General features: G+C 55.9%; 1 protein-coding gene across 1 annotated transcript in view; it reads left to right on the top strand.

Moving 5' to 3' along the window:
* CACNA1E (calcium voltage-gated channel subunit alpha1 E) overlaps positions 1-21,813 on the top strand; it is a 410,647-nt gene that overhangs the window by 61,531 nt on the left and 327,303 nt on the right. The window contains exon 2 of the mRNA XM_036015954.1: positions 16,534-16,966. Coding sequence (XP_035871847.1) covers positions 16,548-16,966 — 419 coding nt within the window. The 5' untranslated portion in view covers positions 16,534-16,547. The remainder of the gene's footprint in view (positions 1-16,533; positions 16,967-21,813) is intronic.

Genomic DNA, 21,813 nt, shown 5'->3' with positions numbered 1-21,813 from the left:
AAGCAGCAGAACCAGCACAGGAGGTCACGGGGAGGTCACCCAGGAGGGGGAGGGAAAATAGATAGTGGGGTGAGGGAGGCCAAATGAAGAAAGTGTTTCAAGGAGGAAGGAGCGACCGCCTGTGTCAAACAATGTGCTGGGTCAGGTGTACTAATCGCCTAATGCGCAAACAGTGACTCCAAAACTTAGTAGCTCAAAACAACAGCCATTTATTATTTTACAAAGTTTCCGAGGGTCAGGAGTCTGGGAGCGGCTAAGCTGAGTGCTTCGGGCCCAAGATCTCCTGCAAGGCTGTAGTCAGGCTGTCAGCTCTTAGCTGGGGCTGCAGCTCCCACTCCAAGCTCACTCCTGCAGTTCCTGGCGGTCCCCAGCTCCTCACTGGCTGTTGGCCAGATACCTTGGGTCCTCACCATGAGAGTTTTTCCATAGAGTGGTTGAGTGGCCTCGTCACATGGCAGAGAACATGATCAGAGAGAGAGAGAGAGAGAGAGAGAGAGAGAGAGAGAGAGAGAGAGGGAGGGAGGGAGAGGGAGGGAGGGAGAGAACCCATGATGGCTGTCACAGTCTTTCATAGCCTAATTTTGGAGGTGTCATACCATCTGGATGCTCTTGGTCCCAACCCAAGCACACTGTGGGAGGGGACTACACGAGGGTATGAACTCCAGGAGGCGAGGGCCTGTTGGAAGTTAGCTAGCAAGGTCAAGTGTGACGAGAAGAATTGGTCACTGGATCTGGCAATGTGGAGGTCATCGGTGACCTCGACAAAGCCATGAGGGGAAATGTTTGATGAAAATTGGCTCACGAGGGGATGGGAGGAGAGGAACTGAGACGGTGAGTAGAGACACCTCTTTTGGGAGGGCGACGCAGAAGGGAGCGAAGAAGTGGGGCACTAGCCGGTGAAGGAAGTGTGTTCTCTAAGACGCGAGAGAGAGAATGCCGAGTCTGTGTGTTGGTGGGAATAGTCCAGTAGAGAGTGGGAAAGTGGTCGAGTTGAAGAGAAAGGGGATCACGGGAGCGCGGCTCTGCGTAGCAGAGAGAGGCAAGAGCGTGTGCCAAGGAGGGGCTGACTTCCGACAGAGGCATGCTGGGCTCGTCTGTATTAAGAGTCGGGAAGACAAACCACCTGGTAGGCGGGCAGATACGCTATGGGAGTTTGTGACGGCATCTTCTGACTGCTTCGTTTTTCTCAGCCAGCAGGGAGGCAGGCCACCAGCTGGGCTTGTTGGGTGGTGCATATTTTTGAAAACTTGTGGCTTTGACACCTTTGATGGCTTGGATGATGATGGGGAACTGTGGCTGCAGTTCAGGCACCTTCTTCATGATGCCTTTTGCTTTCGGTCAAAAGGTAGAATTTTTGTTTTTCTAATGTGTCCAGATGGTAGAGCACCTGTAAAACCACGGTGCTCTCCGTGCAATATAGACACAGATCTGTGTAACCTAAAATAAATACTTTATACTCAAGCTGATAAAATCACCCACCACCTTCTTATGTAGACAAGAGGTAACAGATCTCTAGATTTGAAGAAAAACAAATTGCAGGAGAGAAATCTTAATATTGAGAAATCCTCTTCGTTAACTGATTTTTCTTCTGGGCATTGGGAGGAGACCGGAGTCTTTTTATGTTGGGAGAGGGACACGGCTGTTCAGCCTGCAATGAGAAAGTGCAGGGGCCCCTGGGAGCTGTCAGGACGTCTCTGGAGGAGGCAGGAGCATCAGCCCCACCCTCACGCCTCCCAGGCTCCCGGCAGGTCTTAGATGATCAAATCCTCTTCTCTCATTAGATCTCACTGAAATAAATAGAGATTAGGACTTTGCCCGGGATGCCGGAGTAGCCCAGCCTCCTGCCTGACCATGTGAGTCTCCTGAGCCCACAGGAAGACTCTAGGCAGAAGGACAGTGAGAGAAGCTTTTGAATGGACCACATCCATGATGGTTAGAATCCAGCTTCAGGACCCAGCATCCATCCCTCTGCCTTCTCCTCATCCCTGCCTCCCACTGCTGGGCTGGACCGCCCTGTGGGCGCAGGTGCAGGCCTCAGCCGAATCAGCCTTGGCTGTCTCGTCCTGCAGTGTTTCCATGGGCATTCTCCCACTTCTCACTGCCTTTGCTCCATTGGCTGGGCCAAAGTGCAGCCCTGGAGATCCTGGACGCTGTCCTAGCAACTGAGCCAGAGCCGGTGGCCACCTCACTTTTGCAGAGACAGATGCTCCTGTAACTAGAACAAATCAGTTTTCCAGCCTGATGCTCACGTGCTAATGTCACCTCATCAAGCTGATGGTTGGCCAGGAGAGCCACCTCCTCCTCCTCTCCCTGCTCCGGTGCTGTTCGTCTTGTCGCTTCAACCCCAGGCTCCTGGGGATGGGGTCTCACAAGCCATGGGGTTCCTGCGGTGGCCTGACCCCTGACCTCTGTCTGTTCCGAGGTCAGGTGTGAGATGAAACTGCCGCCGTCTCAGCAGTGAGGAAGACCACGGGCTCTGCCCAGATGTGTCCACTGAGGGAGGGCAGCCTACTCCTCTGGAGTGTGAAGAACAGCTACTCGTTTCCTCCCAATTTCCTGAAAAAATAGGGCAAACATGATAAAAATAGGAGAAATATGAGAGAGAGAGGAAGGAGGGCAAGGATGAGGAGGAGCGAAGAGAAAGGAAGAGAAGGAGAACTGGGTCTTTTGCCTTAAGCATCTTTAAGTTTTCTAAAGGCAGGAATTTGGAGGAGGACTCAGGAGGATCTCCACAGACTATTCATCAGCTTTCTAGGTGTGTCCTCTTAGGGTCCTGGTCTCCACTGATTGGTCAGCGCTGGGGCAGGGGGTCAGTGGTCATCGCATTTGGTCCAGGCGTCAGCCACGGCATTGCTTCCTCTGGTTTTGCTGCTTTTCTGGGCCTGGAGCTGAAGCACAGCTGAGGCCTGGGTGTCATTTCCAGTTTGACCGACACTCTGCCTCTGCGGCCAGCAGACCTGAGGCTTTGTTCCGAAGGTTGTTTGGTGCTGATGAGAACCTCATTGTCTTAACGCTTAAGGGAGTGGTCTTGCCTGGGAGAGGGAGGCAGGCGAGCCAGGGTGCTGGGCGGGGCCAGGTTGTTCAGCCATCTATCTCGGCTTCCCCTTCCCCTTGTCTGGGAATTTTCCTGGCTTCTGACTCCCCTGCTTCAGACCGCCATCCTTCAGTCATCCCCCTCACCCCGCCTCCCAAACCCCCTACCGGTTGGCCTAGTATTGTGACCTTTCTGCCCTTCTTCTGGAGTTGTGGGGGTTGACTCTTCCCGAAATAACCTGACGCAAAAAGTGAGGGCTTGCAGGAAAGTTACAATTAGCTTTTCACTGGGAAGAAGGCTCAAAGGGATTTTTTTTAAAAGGAAAAGAAGTGGAAGAAGGAAAAGAAGCAACTGAAAAATCGTGCAGTCTTCTGAGTCAGTTGAGAGTGCACCGAGTTACTGCAGGGGCGCACTGTTCCACCAGGAGACATACTGAGTTTTGGCTGCTCTTCATTGTTTTTGTTGCTGATCACACCCTCTTTTCCGTGTGCCAGCAGTGGGCAGAGGTGAATGACTTAGTTTTCCTTGCAGCGCATTGGTTTCCGTGTTGACACACACATTGATTTCCGCTCAGAATAAGAAAGACTATGCTAATAGAACTATCTAAAGCTGGGATCCTGCCTGGTGGGCAGTGAGCTGCCTGTCAGCGGAGGTGTTCAAACAGAGGCTGACTGGCAGGGAATACTGTAGAGCTGACTCGAGCAATGACTAGGGGGATGGCTGGGGTGATCTGTAACGTCCTCTGCCTCGTGTCGAACGTTAAAACCTTGGAGGACTTACTTTAGGAAGAGTCCACCGGGACGGTGCTTCCCACACGGTGGTATGCTACATTTCATTGGCGAGGAATTTCCTGTTCAAAGTGGGAAAAAGTAAAACAGCAAGGAGACACCACCGCACCCTATTAGAATGGCTGCAAGTCAGAATGCTGGCATCGCCCAATGGCGCTGGAGCAACAGTGGCTCCCATCCGCTGCTGGTGGGAATGCAGGATGGTGCGGCCCCTTTGGAAGACTGGTAGTTTCTCCCAACACTAAGTAAGCCTGTCCTTATCCCTGCGATTCTGCAGTCATGCTCATTGGGATTTGCCCCAAGGAGGTGAAACCTTAGGTCCATACAAAAGCCTGCACTCACAAGTTTCCAGCAGCTTCATTCATAAATGCCAGCACTCAGAAGCAAGGTGTCCTTAAGGAGGTGACGAATAGACAGGTAAACTGCGCTGCATCCAGACAGTGGAACATTATTCAGCTGGAAGGAAATGAACCATCAATCCATCAAAAGGCATGGAGGAAGCTTAAATGAGCACGCCTGTGTGAAAGAAGCCCCTCGGAGGAGGCTGCCTACTGCATGGTTCCAACTTAGTGACGTGCTGAACAGGGCACAGTGCTGGAGACAGGGACAAGGTGGGTGGGTGGTTGCAGGGACCGGGGACAGGAGGGGTGACGAAGTGGAGCACAGAGTAAGGCGGTGACGATGGGTTGTAGGGTGCTCCGATGCTGGGTACATGCTCTTGTGCCTTTGCCCAAACCTGTGGAGCGCCTGGAGCAAACCGGAACTGAAACTCGGGCCTGGGGATGGCAGCGTGTGTCAGCGTGGTGACGTCCTCTGTAATGGACGCACCGAGCTGGGGAGCGCTGCTGACGTGGGGGCTGCTCCTGGGCGGGAGCCGGAGGTGTATGGGAGCTCTCCAGCCCTCCTCTCGATTTTGCTTTGAACTAAAACTGCTCTTAAAAAAAATAAAGTTGAAAAAGTGAAAAATAGTAAAACTGTAATCAGCACATCGAATCATGATTTTTATGGATATCATTGCCTAGGATGAAGCTAAGACAGTGTCATGGCGACCCACGTTAAGGCTGCACAAATTACAGGTGGCATGCAAAGACATGACCTTGAACATTTAAACACTTCTGTGCTGAGTTCCAGCCCTAACTGCTCCCGGGAATGAGCAGCACAGGGGATCCAGATGTAGAATACCGAGTCCCATTGTCTGCATTTCTATGCTCTGTCTCTGCACTCATTTCACCGGTGCGCTGTTCAGCACGTTGTATGCTGTGCAGCATGTTGGAATTCGCACAGCTGCAACTCGCAGGCTGGAAAAACGCAGCTTTCATTATCCCCAGAACTTTGGCCTCTGAGTTCCCGGCCACTTGAGCGGAAAACAAGCTTGGTCTATTCAAATTCATGTTTTTCCTTAGGTCTAGTCTGAAATTTTCTCATTAATTCATGGTTTGTCATTTTAAACAAAAAATATTTATTTGTGTTTTAGAGAGAGGGAAAGGGAGGGAGATAGGGAGAGAAACATCAGTTGGGTGCCTCTCGCACACGCCTGACTGGGGACCAAATCTGCAACCCAGGCCGGCACCTCGACTGAGAATCAAAATGACCTTTCGCTTTGCGGGACCACACCCAGCCAACTGGTCACACCCATTAGGGTGATGGTTTGTCGTATTTTTGATTAAATACACAGTTAACTAATATTTAGTCTTCTACCCCTTCTTTCCTGGAACGTACATGGCCTGACACTGGGGCGGGGCATCTGGCTGCTGGACCCTCTGGGGCTCGCTGGAGACCGGCTGTGGTTGCAGTTCAGCTGTGGCCCCTCCCCCCGCCCCACGTGAGCCTTGGTGTCTTTGCCAGCCCCTCTGCCTGCCCCGCCCTGTTTCTAGTCTCCTGTCTCTTCCTTGCTTGAACCTGAGGCCAGTTCAGGACTGTCGGTACGCAGGAGTGTGTGCTGAAGACAGGAACTCTTCAGGGTGTCTCCGGTATCACCCAGGGGGCAGGTGTGTTGGGAGTGGCCAGCTCAGGCCTCTCTCATGGCCTCCATTGTTCCTTGTGGCGTGTTGTGCTCCTGTTGATCGGACACTTTGGGTGGCGCCCTCTGCCCAGAGTTCCAGAGAGGAAGCAGGCCTCCGGCCCGTGTTTTTGCTGTAAGAGCTTCTGACCGGTCTCCTGGCCTTTGCCCCGCCCTCTGCCAGCATGTTCTCACCAACAGCTGGAGGGGGGGGATAGTGTCGTCACTCTGCCTAAAATGCCCCAGTGGCTTCCCATTTCATTCAGAGCACAAGGCAAGGCCCTCCACGACAGGCCTTGCACGTGACAGACTGACAGACGTCTCTGACCCTGGGCCCCACTGCTGCTCTTGTAGCCTCTCCCAGCCCCTGGCTGCTCCAGAGGAGTGTGCTAGGCAAGCTCCCTCCCTGGGGCCTTTGCACGGCCCTTCCTGTCCCCTCAGGTGTCTGCCGTGCCCACGCCTTGCTTCCACGTTGGCTCACACATCAGAGAGGCCTACCCTGGGCATGGTGTTCAAACCCTAACCCTCTCGCCAGCTGACTCCTACACACCGTGCGGCGCTCGGCTTAAATGACCGGTCCTCCAAGTAGCCCCTCCCCCCACCGTGGACTCCTGAAGCCCCTCAGTCTTCTCACTCTTTGAACACTTGCCCCGGTGCCATGTCAGAATCTGTTTACCGGTCTGTCGTTCGCCCTGAGGCCCAGCACAGTGCTTGGCTTGTAATGGATGCTCATTAGACATGCGTTGACTAAAGAAATGATTGGTTGAATGAGAATGACTCAGTTCATTAAAAAAAAAAACCCTTGAAGATTGTTGAGGAGATTAGATAGAAGGCTTATTAAGCTTTTAGTATGGTGTTTGGCTCAAAACCAGGTAATTTATGTTTATAATTGATGTGATATGGGAGGGGAGGGCTTCTCGTCACCGAGCGTTCGTAGTGCCTGTACTTGAACTCACGCCAGAGAGGACGGGCAGGGGAAGTCCGACCGCAGTGCTTGGACGGTGTGCGCAGACCGAGGAGGCAGCCGCCGGTCTTTCTCACACAGGACGCGTGGGAGCCGCTCTTCTCGTGTCACCTCCTGCCACCACTGCCCGGTGGTCAGCTAGCCCAGCGCCCTGGGGCCCCGGCACCTTAGAGGGTGCGGATGTAGGCATGTATGTGTATTGAGTTTATCGGGGTGACAGTGGGTAATAAAACCGTATGTATTTCAAGTGTACAGCTCAATAAAACGTCATCTGCCTACTGTACGGTGTGCTCACTGCCCAAAGTCAAGTCTCTTTCTGCCCCCACTTATCCCCACTTTGCTCACTCCCTCCTCCCTCCACCCCCTTTAAATGGCTTGTACTCACGTCTCACTCAGAGGCTGGCGCCCGGGGGAGCTGGGGTTCGGGGTGGAAGGAGGGGTGGGGGAAGGGCAGCATGGCTTGGCATGCGTGTGATGGCCGATGGTCCAGCCTTCCTGATGCCCCCTAGTTTCATGTAGTTCTGTTCCCAACAGAGGTGATCATGTGAGACCTTTCTTATGTATAATTCTGCAGATCAGAAAAGAATTGTCTTATTTATTTATTTGCTTGTTTCTAGAGAGAAGGGAAGGGAAAGAACAAGAGAGGGAGAGAAACATTGATGTGTGGTTGTCTCTTGTGTGCTTCCCACTGGGGACCTGGCCCACAAACCAGGCATGTGCCCTGGCTGGGAATCGAACCAGTGACCCTTTGGTCCTCAGTGTGCTGCTCAATCCACTGAGCTACACCAGTCAGGGCAAATTGTTTTAATTTTTGAATCAAATAGGTTGCCTTAATCATGGGAGATTTTTTTTTTTTGTATAAGATTATGGCGAAGCCAGTCAGGAGTTTGGCAACACTTGGAGAGCAGCGTCAGGATGGTGGCAGCTGGAGGGTGGGGTGTCAGGTGGAGAGAGACAGATGGACAGACAGACACAGACACTAGGGACCAGCCAAGGAGGCGGAAAGATCCCAAGACTCGTTTTGCCCACTTCCTCGTTTCCTCCCAGAGCAGAGCTGCCGCTCAGCTCTCATCAGATGATGACGAGATAATAGGTGGTGACCCCCCTTTCCTGCCCCTCTTAGCCGTCCCTGCGTGGTGCTGCCTGGGGGGGCCAGGGGCTGTTGTCGGGCCAAGAGCATGCTCTGCCCCCATGCGGTGCTGGGCTTAGAGAGGGTGTGCCATTGACAGTAGTCTGTGGCTTCTGCACCGGCCAGCGGGAGGGACCAGGCAGCATCTGGCACAGACATGCACGAACTTGTCACCCCTGAACATGCATGTACGTGCAGTCCCCAAAACAAGCAGTTGGCTCGTCCCCAAGGGCCAGGACCATTTGGGGTCCCATCCACTTTCAAAGCACAGCTGCCCAGAGGGGCGTTGGGTGAACAATTAGGTACTGAAATTCAGACGTGACCCTGGCTGACCTTCCATTGTTGAAGGAGCATAGTCACAGTAAGCCTTAGCTCATAGGGTGGCTAACAAGCACGAGCTTCTGGCCCTGCATAAGTGTTCAGTAAGTGAAAGTTGCTGCCACCGTTGTTGCTGTTCTGTTGCGGCTTTATTAGAGGCCAGGACAACGCAGGGGTGGCAGCATGGCGCTGGAGTCAGGCCGCCCTGGATCAGGGGCTTGGCTACTTCCTGACGGTGCGACCCCAGCCTTGGGGAAGTACTGCCCCCTTTAAGTGGTGGTGTCTCCCTTTGTGAAACTCAGTTAGTAATAGTTGCTCTGTAAGATGTTTCAAGAGAATTAAATGAAATCATAAAGGATCTATAGCATGAACAGCCTTTTAAGTAGAAATTTAATATCAACCAGTTATTATTTTTATTGATGGGGGTGGGGTGGGGGTGTCTACTGTGACTACTAAATCTTTTTGTACCAAATGGCAGCGAGTTCTTTTTCACGGAATCCAGCTGTGACGTTCCCTCCCCACCTACACCTTCCCGCTGGCCCGGTGGAATTTAACTTGCTGCATTTTGGGCTGAGTCACGTTCCCATTATACCAGGGTTCTTAGAGTCCTCGTCTCAGGAAATCTGATGCGGGGCTAGTGTCTGTGTGCAGAAGACGAAGCACTACCCAAAACCACACAGAGCAGCGCAGGGGACTGTCCCCTGCTGTGACCAGGACAGCTGAAAATGGTTGTGTGCGCCGCGGGGTGGTTAACTCTTACCATCGCGTGGGCGGTTATGGGGGGCCAGCACCAGAGAACCTCAGGCAAGTGAACGGGCTTCGGCCGCTGGGAGCTGCCTTGGCCTCCGACTGCTGGCGGGCTAGCGGTGGGGTGGCTTCCGGGGTGACCGAATCTGCTGGCGCCATCCTCATTGCCCGGGACTGTCTGGGCCCTGCTCTCCTCCAGGTGGCAGCTTCATCCACAGGTTGGCAGTGAGGTGATGGCGTCTGTTCCAGGCTTACACCTGTGTAGGACTGTGTCCAGAGGGACTTCCCTTAGCAGTTGGCACAGTTTTCCCAGGAGCCTCAGTGAGCTTCCCCTCATAGTCCACTGGCCTTCAGCAGGTCATGGGCTCTTTCCTTAACTGGCCACTGGCACAGGGACGGGCTTCCCTTGAGCGGCCCCGTCCAGCTGGGACCCACCCTGGGGCTGGCGCCGGGGCACGAGGGCGGGCACGGCAGCGTCTTGCAGAGGGGACCACACTGCCCGCCGCAGGTTTCCTTTCCAGCTTGCTGCAGGTGTGCAGACGCGTTCAGCCTGGTCTGGTTGCCGGTCTGAATGTCACAAGTGCCCTGTGTCCGGTCGCACAACTGTGGGAATGCCGGCTGCAGTGGCCAAACTGGAATCGCCAGCATTGTCTGCCGCGTGTGGTTTTGGGCCAAAAAAATCCTTCGGGTCACATTATCCCTGAAAATGTAAATATTGCACTCAGTGAATTGTTTGGCATAAAAAAAAAAACAGGCTCATTATCGTATCATTATTAGTAACTACGTGGTAAAATACACAATAAATGACCAGGAAGAAAGCGTGACAACGAGCAGGGAGCGCAGACCGGAGGGTGGGAGGGCGGAGGGAGTCTGAGAGCTCGCTGGGGCCAGGCCCGCCTTGGAGGGGTCCGAATGTCCTTTTCCATTTCCGTGGGCGCTGGAGTCGCCAGCACACTCCCAGTGACCTTTCCCCTCATAGGCGGGCTTCTTTGTAACCTCACACACGTCTGACTGCAGCTGAGAAGGGGGCTGGGCGGGCGCTGGGTTCAGAGGCAGGTCTGACCTTGGGCGCTGCCCACGAGGAGAGGCCAGCATGGCAGACAGTGGGGCGGAGCTCAGGATCTGGAAGGATGGGCCCCCACTACAGAGGCTCCTGGGTGGGCGGGGGGCTAAACTGCAAGGCCCTCGAGGGCTGTAGGCTCTTCCCTCTTCCCTGGGGCCGCAGTGTGGAGACCTCAAATGCCAGGTGTGGGGCTTTGCACTTGCTTCTCTAGGTGGGAGTTTGGAGGGGCTCTCAGTGCAAACCACGTCGCCTCCTTGGAGCTGTGGGGGGCGGTCCGCTCCTGGCCAGGGCCTCGGAAAGCCTGCACGGGTGTTAGGGTCAAAAGGGAGGTTCCATCTGGGCGTGCACCGTGCCCTCTCCCACCCTGACTTGACTGCGGCAGTAACCAGCTCCTCAAGATGGGACTTCCAAGGAAGTCCACTCGAGTACTCTTGGTCGGCATGGGTTAGCAGGATGTCAGTGGCCACGAGCTGGGACCCCTAGTGCTCCTGGGATTGACACTTGAACAGTTGTTTTGATAGAAAAGAGGCCCTTGGAGAAGTCTGCAACACCGTGGGCTCAGCCGTCTGAGCCTGATGCTGGACAGACAGACAGTGTCTGTGGTGAACACGTGCTGGTCTCCTGGACATCGGTCACCAGCCCTTGTCTGCACCAGGCCAGGCCGCTGTGGCGCCTCCCCTCCGTTTCTGCCAGGCAGGGGGCGTGCGGCACTTCCTCCTGTCCAGCTCTAGCGGTTACTGACTCCTGGCGACTTTTCCTGCCAGAGACTGTCCGAGGGACAGTTATTCTGTCTGTAGTTCCCTACTCCTCTTAAGGTCCTCAGGGGACGTACAGGTCCCTTTTTACCCTTGTCTGTCTGACTTTCTGGGTGGGTGCTTTAGGGACGTAGACTAAAAGAAGTGACAGATCCTAGAGAAGTGACAAATGCTCAAGGAATCTCGAGCTACTCTTGTCGAAGAAACTCTCCGTCTATACTAAAAAGGAACCGTGCTCTGCTTTTTCCAAGCAGCCGTGCTGGGCCTGACCTCTCGGGTTTCTTTCTGGACTCTTGCTGGGGGACCGTAAAGAGTTTCCGGTGCCCTGCCCAGGCCCCAACTCAGAGGAGGCGCTCAAGGAATGTTTGTGGGGGAAGTCCCTTCTGTTTCTGCAGTGATTTCTGCGAGGTGGTGTGGGAAGGCTGCCCGCCCTCGTGAAAGTCTTCCTTCCCCTCCCTAACTCAAGCAGGTCCTGTGGAGGTTCTAAGTAGCTTCTTAAAGCAGAAAAGTAAATGTGACTATTGAAGCAAATTGGAAAGTTGCAAGCAAAAGCCCCTTAAAACCACTTCTCTCCACTCACGCGTAGTTGACAGGATTTCTGCAGAAGCTAACTATTAAAGGGGACTCACTTGCCACAGTAGCAAATGATGGTATGGGCGACTGCAGAGCATCTGTCTCCCTCTGTCCATCCTGTCCTGTTCCTGTCTCTCTTCCCTGCGTTCACTCCGTTTATAATGTGTACCGAATGCCTGCAGAGACGGGGTGATGGGGTGCAGCGGTGAGTAAAGCAGGTGCGGCCTCTGCCCTTCTGTAGCTGAAAGGCTGGTGTGTGAGGCGCAGCCCCGAATCAAAGGACCGTGGAGACAGCTGTGTCTGCAGCGGGAGCCTGCTGCGTAATTGCTTTAGACCCACCAGCATCGTATCACATTTTCGAGGGCTTGCTTTTCCAGTCGTCAGAATCCTTTGGTGAATGGATGGTTTATGATGATGTTTAGGGTTTCTCCCTTTTCTTTTACACAAAATATGCCTGTACACCTTATGATGTGGCTAGTTTTCAGCAGCTAATTAATACCCCAGTAGACTGGCCAACAGGCAATGGATTGGACGCATTTGTAACTATTTCCTTTGTATTTACTCTGTGATTCTATCGTGATACAGACAGTGACAGTGTGGGGGAGATTGCTGGGACTCATCTGTAGTGGTTTTCCCTTCTCCCTTGGCACACAGGTGGATGGCATTTCTGCTCTCCTTCAGCCAAGTGGGACCTGGTGACAGGTGACAGCGTCCTGTCTGGCTAATGGAATACAGGGGAAGTGACAGTCACCACTTCTAGGTCTGGCTTCTAGACCTCTTGCAAGATCTGCCAGACTCTTTTCTTTTTTTCCTGGTCTCCAGGCTGGAGAGAAAAAGCCTAGTGGAGAACTCTGAAGCTCTGGGCTCAGGTGTTAGCTGCCTGTTTTTGTTAATAAAGTTTTATTGAAACACAGCCACACGCATGTATTTATGTATTGTCTATGGCTGCTTTTACATGACAGAGGCAGAGCTGAGAACAGTGGTTCCCCCTTATCCATGGTTTGCTTTCTGTGGTTTCATTGACCTGCGTTTGACCGCAGTCCCAAGATAATAAATGGAAAATTCCAGAAATAAGCCATTCATAAGTTTTAAATCGCACATGGTTCTGCGGAGGGTGGTGAAGACTTGCGCCCTCCCTCTCCGTCCTGCCTCGGCGGGCACTGCCCTGTTGCCCCGGCAGGCAGGCCGCCCACCCCTCCTCTCTCCTCCCTACTAGCAGAGGGTGCGGTCTCCAGGTGCTCTGCCGGACGCTGTCTTCACTGGTTCTCACCGCAGACTTCTGTCCGCTCTGCTGTTAACTCTCCTAGTTCAGGGGAGGAGACCGACCTCGAGAGAAGCGAGTTTGCCAATGGTTCCTCGATTAGCACGTGGCAGCGGCTGTACCCCAAGCTCAGAGATTGCCAGGCCAGATCGCCGGTTCTTGCCGCCCCCACAGGGACGCTGGTGGTTTCAGTGATCGCTCGGAGACCGAAGCAGAATGTTTTCCTTGGGGCTTGGTTTGCATTCAAGATGCACCAGCCTGTCGAACTGCAGTTGGACATCAGCCCAACGTCAAACCGTCGCCATAACAACGTAGACGTTCAGAAAGGAATGTGGGAGGGGCAAGAGCTGACGCTAGTCTAGGGGAGGGGGCGGGTCAGGGACTCGTCCCGGAAGTCTTCCGTGCTTTAGTTTCGTGAACGGGAATGGGCGACGGGACACTGTCCCGGGGCCTTCAACGTCCGCACTCCCCCAGGACGGTGCCTCTTAGGAACTTTGCACAACCTCTCAGGACTAGACGCTGCTTTCCAAAGAGTGTGCATCAAGACGTGACTCTTAGGCGGAGTGGGCGCTTATTAAATGCAGGTTCCTGAGCCCACCCGAGAGCTTTTGCGCGAGGCTCTCTGGAGGGAGGCCCCGTGAAGCTGCATTTCAAAGCCAGCAGTGGGGGTGACTCGGATGTGCCCTCACAGCCCTGGGAGGTCCCAGCCAATGGAAAGAAAGTCCCGGTACTACGCCCCCTTTGTGGTCGGGCAACAGGCTGGCTCAGCCAAGAAGAATCCCTACGCAAGCATTTATTTCTGTCCCCAGAGTGTTTCCTCTCTGAGCAGGTGGGAGAGGACGGTGAGAGAGGGTCATCCCCCACCTTCCCTTTTGCTGGGCAGGAAGCCCGTTTACTGGGCCAGGTCTCTTCTCTTCGAGAATCATTTATAGGTGGGAACTCAGCGTGGCACCTCAGCTGTGTAGTGTCACGTTGTAAAAATTGCTCGCCTCTTGTGGGTTTCATCTCTAACATTTGGGAATGGGGACCCTGCTGCCTTCTTCCTGCCAGGGCAGGTAGCGGGAGCCGATATCTTACAGCTCAGGGTCATTTTGGGGACACTTGTGTGCTCACCACTCATCTTTTAGTGACCCTCAATCCCATTCACGTCCGCCGCCTCCCGGCCCCGCCCCTTGGTGACATAGTTCGGGAGACCCCGCCCCCTCGCTGAACTGAGGACTTCCAGGGCATGAGAACAGGACATTCGCAAGAGCATAAGCTTCGTCGACTTGCTGCATTGCTGTGTCCCTAGGCCCTCTTCCTGCTCAGGGTCCCCAACATTTGAAATCCCATCCCTTGCCCATTAACCAAAAATAGCAACAGAAAAAAAAAGAATCAGAAGAGAGGTAGGTGGAAATCAGTGGTTAGAGGAGAAAGGTCAGCCAGGTGCCCTCGGGCTTTCATGAGCTCATGAGCCGGTGTCTCAGAGCAGCTGTGCCCGTTTTCCTTCCGTGAGGGACTGGGGCTGGGGGCCACGGTGGCATCTTCACCCTCAAGATGCTTCTCCTTTGCTGCGTGCGCCCTTGACTCCGTTCTGTGGGTCTTCTCCATCCCCTCCTTTTGCCAGCTGCTCCCCGGAGCCTGCTCCCATGCACATGGCTGAGCGACAGTGATGGAGTCCAAGAGACGCAGCGGAAAGTGCCAGGGGCACGTCACTTTGTAAAGTTTTATCAGAACACAGCCACACACACTCACGTGCGTACTGCCCGGTTGCTTTCACGCTGCAGCAGCGGCATCTGCGTAGTGGCAACAGAAGTTGCGTGGCCTGCGAAAGCACCGGTGTTTGCCTTTGGGCCCTTCAGAGAGAGGCCCCGATGCCAGTGCCTCTAGATCTCGAGATCTCTCACTGGCATTTAAATGCTTAGCCTTGCAGTGGCCTACATCCCTCCACTCCGAACCCAGTGGCCAGAATGATCCATGACCCCACTCCAGCATAGCGGGCCGGGGAGTATGACCTCCTACGTGGCCAGGAGGGGCATCGCCAGAATGTGTGGTATGAATGGCCACTGCAGCAACCTAATACGCGCTGGACTCAGTACTGGGTGCTGGATGCAGAAAGATGAGACCGAGCCCCTGATCCCGAGGAACTCAAGAGACGCTCGGGTTTGGGGGCGAGGCGGAGGAAGACTAAGTATAGAATCGATTCAAGCGTCTTCCTCCTCCTCCAGAATACCTGGGCTCCGTCTTGTCTGAAGTGCCTGAGGTGGAAGGTGTTTTCTCAGCTTGACGACAGCCAGCCCTGGACACTGGCCGGCTTGGCAGGCAGTGGGGGCGACAGACTTCCCTGATGAACATTTGTATCAATAATGGAAGGGCTGTTTAACGAGAATTCTTAAAGGAAAGATGAGATCATTTCATGTTTTGATATCCGTAAAATTGATGCCGTTGGAGCGGCAGCTTGGCGGTGTATGTTGCTGCTGCTGTAATTTTGGCAAAGATGTAAGGCAGATTGGCACGGTGTCTGGGAAGGGGGCGTCCAGCGGGGAGAGGGAGGGTGGGGTGGGCCCGGAAGCAGAGGCCAGGGCCCGGGGCCAGGTGGCCTGGGGAGAGCTGGGAGGGTGTCAGGAGCCTGTGCCGTGGAGGGACAGTGGGCTGGGGGGGTACTCCTTGAGTTTCTGGTGGAGCCGAAGCCTGCGGAGGGAGGGAGTGGGTGCCAGCCAGGGAGGGGTGCGTGCACGTGTGTGCTGGGGGAGAGACATTTAAACATCGTAGGAATGAAGGATAAATTTAAAACCCATCAAGCGCAGTTGAGACAGAATGACAACGCGAGGACCGTGAATCACTCTTTCAGGGGCCCCGCCCCACTGTGTCATGTACGTTCTCCTTCGTTTTTCCTCCCTGCCGAGCTCACCCCGGACCCTGTGCTCCCTCCACTCACTCCCTTGACCCAGCCCTGGTGGCCCAGGTCGGAGTGCGGACCAGCACGGCCCCATGGCGGAGGAAGCCTCACCGGGGAAGGCAGGGCCAGGGGCTGAGGGCAGCCTTCTGGGAGGACACCTGGCCTGGGGGCCCAGCTCAGTCCCAGTGCGGAGCGGATGCTCCCTATGTGCTGGCTGAGGGATTTGGATGCCGGGGCTTCCCCGGGCATGTAGCACACAGGGCACTTCTCCAAGCCAGGGGGCACGGGCACTGGGGGCACAGGCACTAGGGGCGTGGTTTTGGTGGGGGCGTTGGGCTCCTGGCGTGGGGGAGACAGTAAGCAGATGTCGTTCGAGGGTGGTGAGTTCAGGTCCCCTCCGGCCGGGCGGACTGTCCCGGACCTCGGGCCTGCTATGGAACTCTTTCTGGACCTTCGGGGTCCCTCAGTCCCCATGGCACAAGCTCTCCCCGAGCCGGCTGAGGTGCTGTGTTCGCCCACACTCCCCCAGGTCCTGGATGTTCGCCTGTGCTTGAACCAGGGGAAGGAGCCCTACACTGGCCCCTGTCCTCAAGAACAGCCCACCTGTGGCTGCTCGGGTGGCGGGGAGAGGGCTGGAAGGACTCTCTGTCCACCGGCAGGAGAGAAGGGCCAGCCAGCCCTCCTTCCGCTTCGTTCTCCTCTCGGGAGAGCCGCACCTGAGACATGTGTCCCTGTTGCATGCCATTATTTCTTTAACCTCTGCTCCTGCACGGGACTGTGACGTGTGTGAGGGCAGAGATCAGGTTGTGTTCAGCTCCTGGTCCCCAGCCCCTGGCACCCAGCCTGGTCCAGCAGCCCGCTCCTGAGTTCCGCCATCATTGATTTCTTCCTGCGTGCCGCTGTCCGCAGCCTTGCTCTGGAGGACGATGGCATTAACCCTTCTCTCTTCTCTCTTTCCCTGTGTCTACCCCTGCCCTCCCTTCCCCTCCCCCATCCCTCACCTGCGACCCCTCCCCCGCTGCAGAGCAATGATCTGTGATGGTGCCCGAGATGCGTGGACTGAGCCCAGGCCGCAGGCTGCCCGAGCCCACCCCCTACCCAGCTGCGGGCGGGAGCCCTGAGCCAGGGCCTGTGGGCCACCACCGCCACGTGCTGGCCCTGCCCGAGGAGGAGGCATGGCGGCCCCAGCAGTGCTCCCTGCTCGAGGCCGATGCCTCCGACGAGGTGGGCATGCTGCCAGCCTCCCCGCGCGCCGCCGTCTCTGGCTTCGACAACTTCTTCCCGGTGCAGGAGGGCGAAGGCGCAGGCTGGGAGTGCGGCTCCAGCCCCTTCCTCCCTGTGAGCCCCGAGGTGATGAAGCGCAGGCGCGGGGGCCTCATCGAGCAGCGCGACATCATCAAAGCCCACGAGGCGCACAAGATGCAGAGCACCCCACAGGCCCGGCGCAAGGAGTGGGAGTGAGTACTGTGGGGGCACAGGGTGTGCAGGGGGCACAGGCAGGCATGGAGCCTAGGGGCGGGTGCGGTTTGGGGGTGAGTGGGAGCAGTGGGAGCAGCCCAGCCGGGCAGCCAGAGAGGGGTGGAGGGCAGTGGGCAAGGCCAGGACTGAGGTCCAGGTGGGTGGGGGATTCCCCTGGGAGGGGCCCAGAGAGACAGATGCCTGTGTCTCTAAAGAGGCGTTTGACCCCCCACTGGGGCCTCCGTGGCCAGCTCCATCTTGCCAGCCAGCTGTAGACAGCACTGAATCTCACTGAAATCATCTCCTGTCAAATGGGGTGAAGGACACTTGCTCCCCAAAACAGGCTCCCAGTTTACTGAGAGCCTGTGGAGAAAGATCAAGGCCTGTTTCACACTGACTGCCCTGGAGAGGAGCCAGTGAAACCTCGGAGAAGCCACCCAAATGCCAACCGTCCGCTTCACCTCTCCTCCCGGAACTGCGGCTCAGCCCCCCTTTCTAACATCATCCTTGGGTGAATGGTTGCATTTCAGGCCAGATCTTCAGTGGGCGGAAAAGGTTGACCAAGACCTGTGCCCTCCCACCCCGTGACTTTATCTCTGACTTTTGTGTGGAGCAGAAAGATCTGTGTTCTGTCTCTGGCCGCCTTTAACCTGATCTGTGCTTGTTGAGAACCGGGGTTCTGAATCCTAGGAGTCATACGTTAAGGGAAGGTAGCATCTCATTTAATTTCCCATCGCCTCTCATTTACCCCCCACCGGGGGCTTTGTTTTGTCTGTTGGATGCCGGTGTTTCTTCTGCGTGTTCGCACGTCCTGTGGTCCGTACGTGTTGTCTCCTCTTGCCGTGGACGGCTGAGCGGTGAGGTGCCATGAGGTGCAAAGAAACTAGCAGTTGGGGTTTTGGATTGCGGCGGTCGTGGCAGAATCTACCTGCCTGGTTTCCGTGGGCATTCTAGGTGGTGCCAGCAGGGGTAGGTCAGCTGACCTCCGGTGGTCTTTTCCTGTGGAAGTTAATCTGAGTGTTCATTCATTCATTCACTCATTCGTTCACTCACGGAGCCCTGATGCCGCTGAAACCTGGGGTTCAGAGAGGCGCTGGGCGCCCAGCGTGAACCTCCTGTCCCGTCGCTCACGTCCCAGGGCGGTTCGTCTGTACAGCCTGACCCACTCTCGAAGTACCCACAGCCGTCTAGGCCCCTCCGCTGAACTGACTCGTGTTAGCCCGCGCCGTGACTGTGAGGGAGGGTCATGGTCGCCCCCATTTAAACGACGAGGCACGGAGGAGTTAAGGGGTTTCGCAGGGCCCCTCCAGTGATTGCTGTGTCGTCCCTGTGACTTGCTGTTGACCCACGACTTGAACCCTGGCGGTCTGGTTCTAGAATCCCTGCTTTCCACCACCGTGGCCAAGGGCCTCCCGTTCCAGTTCGCACAGTGCCTGACTTCTCATCTCAACCACCTCCCGAGTGGTCCTGGCGGGAGCGCTGGCTGGGGGCTCGTCCCCAGGTGGGCCCCCCCAATGAGGTGGGACCCCTTCGTGGCTTCAGAGATGGATAGGAGGAAGTAGGTGGTCCTTTGAGTACCGTGCAGCTCTGGAAATGGGGATTTCTTTATATTCAGAGGTACTGCGTTTGTGTACACCTGTGTCTTGTCTTCCTAAGAGTCCTTGAGAGACTGTCTTGCGCATTCCTTCCTTCGTGTCACTCAGTGTCTGTCATGTGTGCTGACGAGAGTTCTGCAGCACTCCGGAGAAACCAGCCTCACTGTGCCCAGCACTGTGTGACAGCTCTGACTGCAACTCCCGCTAGTTGGGGGCAGGTCTGAGTTTTCACCTGGGCGGGTCTGTGGGGAGGTGGAACATGTCCGCCCTCCTCAGTGTCGCTGTGGGGAGGGAGCCCATGAAGAGGATGAGGAGGAGCGGCCAGGGAGGTCGGAGGAAAGGCCGAAAGCCCCAGGACAAAGCCGTGTTCATCCGGTCGCCTGTGTAGGACGTTGCTGAGAGGACAGATGAAGTGAGGATGGTGAGGGGGTGCTGGTTCTGGCGACAAGCAGGTGGCCTTACTGGGGGCAGTGTCAGTGGGGGCACAGGGCCAGGTCCCACTGCAGTGGGCTGAAAAGAAAGTAGGAGGCGATGGAGACAGTGACGTCACCCCCACTCTCTGCTCCCGCACTCACAGCCTCCTGCCACAGGCCACGTGGACACCCCCAGGGTTGGTAGTGCCTCGCGGACACCTCTGCCCACAGCGCTGTGCGTGCCCGAATCTGCCACCAGACAGGACCGCTGGCCGCCCCATCCTGTGGCGGCCCTCTGGGCTCCCGGGCCACTCCCCCGAGGAGGGTTTCGGCTCTCAGATCTCGGTTTGCTGCCTCTCTCCCTGCCTCCTCCCCTGCCAACCCTTCCTGGTGATTTCCACATCCTCCTAGAGAGCCCTTCTTGCATCCCAGCCTCTGGGTTCCTTAACCCCCCCCCCCCACCCCCCCCGGAGACTCTGCCTCCCTGCCTCTGGGGAGACCTCGCCGCCTGGACCTGCCCACATGGCCCTGGCACTGTGACCTCAGATTGGGGCGTCCCACTGTCTGACCCCCACCTCTTCTGGCCGGCACCCTCTGCACTCTGTTCCCCAGATTCTTCGATCTCATTCCACAAGACATCGGTCCTATTCCTTTTTCACTTTCCTATTCCACCCACATCCTCACTCCCATCTTATCAAATTAAATTCCATCCTAAGCACCAAAATTACCCCCTCGAGCAAAATGGTGATCTCTTGCCTTCTCACCTCTTCTTTCTAAGACCCAGCGGTCATCAGCCAAGGGCAAGAATGTCCACAGCCCCTCAGGGTGGCCTCTGGTCTCCCTCCTGCATCACTGTCATTGTTACCGCTTCCTGTTTGCACCCTCAGCTCCCTTGCTGCTCTGTGGCTCCCTGTCCTGGGCCGGTGAGGCCCCACCTGTTGAAATCCCACTCGCCACCTGTTCTTGGGCAGCAAGCGTTGCTGGAGAAAACCTCCCAGCAGTGCCGGGTGGTCTTGCCCTGAGCCCATGACCCACGCCTGAGCCAGCCGAGTCCTGCCCAGAAGTCCTGTTACTTTCCCCCTTTCCACTCGCCCTCACACTCTTTCAGAGATAATGTCACACACCTCCCCTTAATCCTCAGTCCCCAGGGCCCCCTGCCACCCAATTTCTACGCCACAATCGCCTCTCTTAATGCCCCCCCCCCCACCTGCCCCAGCTGCACAGGCCCCCCGGACATCCCGGAGGTGCTGAGCCCACGCCCCCAGGGCATTGCCTCCCGTTCCCTCTCCCAGAAGCTCACCTAGAAGCGCTCTTTCCCTTCAGACCTGCGCGGCTCCTCCCTCTGTTTAGGTCTCCGCTCAGAGAGACACACCCCCTGCGCTGTCACTCTCTTTCTTTATTTTGCTTTATTTTTCATCACAGCCCTTACTATCTTTTCCCCAACACACATACATGCACAGAAACATGTACAAGCACACAGAAACATACACATGTATGTTGTATGTGTGCATCTTTCTGTCTCCCGGGGCTGAGGTATAAGCTTTTTGAAAGCAGGGACTTCGCCTGCAGCGTACGGAACAATGCCCCCCCCATATGCAGCGGGTTCACAACAAATATTTGTTTTATGGCCGAGGAAATAAATGCGGGGAGTTGATTCCTCTTCCAGCCAGCTGGCTTCCCGGGAAGGGGGCAGCCGAGTTTCCTGGGCCAGCCGTGTGGCTGTGCAGGTCGCTGGCTGCACAAGGCCCTCCCGGTGAGCAGTCAGCAGAGGCCGTGGGCGTCTGTTCTCTGCCTGCTGCACCCCTTGGAGACAGGGAGCCTCTCCTCTCTTCTGTCGCCTGCTGTCTGGCTTCTCTGACTCGCATGCGACAGGCAGGATCCTCTGCACTAGGACAGGGCACCCTGGCCCGCCTCAGGCCTGGATTTGCCACGGCAGGAACTCAGGAAGGATTCTCTGTCCTGTCCCTGCCGCTTCCTGCCCCTCCCTGGCCCGCCCACCGCCCACACAGCTGACAGCCCAGGGCACAGACGCCCCCTGTAGGGCTCCGGCCTCTCTGGCCCCCACTCAGGACTCTGGTGATGCATGAAGCCGACTAGAAGGAACATGGGAGGTTTCCAGCAGCTTCTGCCTTGGGCTGGGTGAGCCGAATGCTGCCAGTGGAAGGAAGTGAGGGGGCGGAGGAGCCCGCAAGGGAAGGGGGTTTTCCGGCGGACAGACAGACTGCAGGTAATGGACACGAAGCAGATTCTCTTGTGCAGCGTGTCGTTTCCCAAAGAACCGATGGGAAGGTTTCCTCGGGCCCAGCGTGGGGGCTCCGGACCTCAGTTAGCACTGAGCATTCCTCGTGTACCGAGTTTTGTAGTTTTAGCCAGTGGGCATGGGGCCACGTTTTATTGGTGCGTCATATAATTCTGTGCGGCGTCTTACCTGACCTTTACAGTGACCCTGTGAACTAGCTATTGTTATTCCTGAATTTACAGAAGAGAGAAGTAGGCCTCAGAGTTAGGGGTGGTGCTGGGTGCAAAAGCCCATGTTGTCATAGTGACCAGCACCGCTTATGGAGCACTGGCTGTGTGCTACGTATTCTAATGGGAATTACTAGGTCGGCCAAAAAGTCCTCCTTAGAGAGGTTGCCCTTCACCCCATAGTCTAAAATAGACACCTAGCAACTCTGGGTCACATCACCCTCTGCAGTTGACTGTCGCCCCCACAAGAATGGAAGTGTCACACTACCTTGTCCATTCCACAGCTGCAGTGCTGGGGCAGTGCCTGCCACCTGGGCTCTCCTTGTGTACTTGTGAGTGAATGAATGAATGAATGAATGCTAAACAAGCAGT

The sequence above is a fragment of the Phyllostomus discolor genome, chromosome 14 (assembly GCF_004126475.2).
Source record: "Phyllostomus discolor isolate MPI-MPIP mPhyDis1 chromosome 14, mPhyDis1.pri.v3, whole genome shotgun sequence".
NCBI classification, from domain to species: Eukaryota; Metazoa; Chordata; class Mammalia; order Chiroptera; family Phyllostomidae; genus Phyllostomus; species Phyllostomus discolor.
The sequence above is the reverse complement of the archived record's forward strand: the minus strand, read 5'-3'. Positions and strand labels throughout refer to the sequence as shown.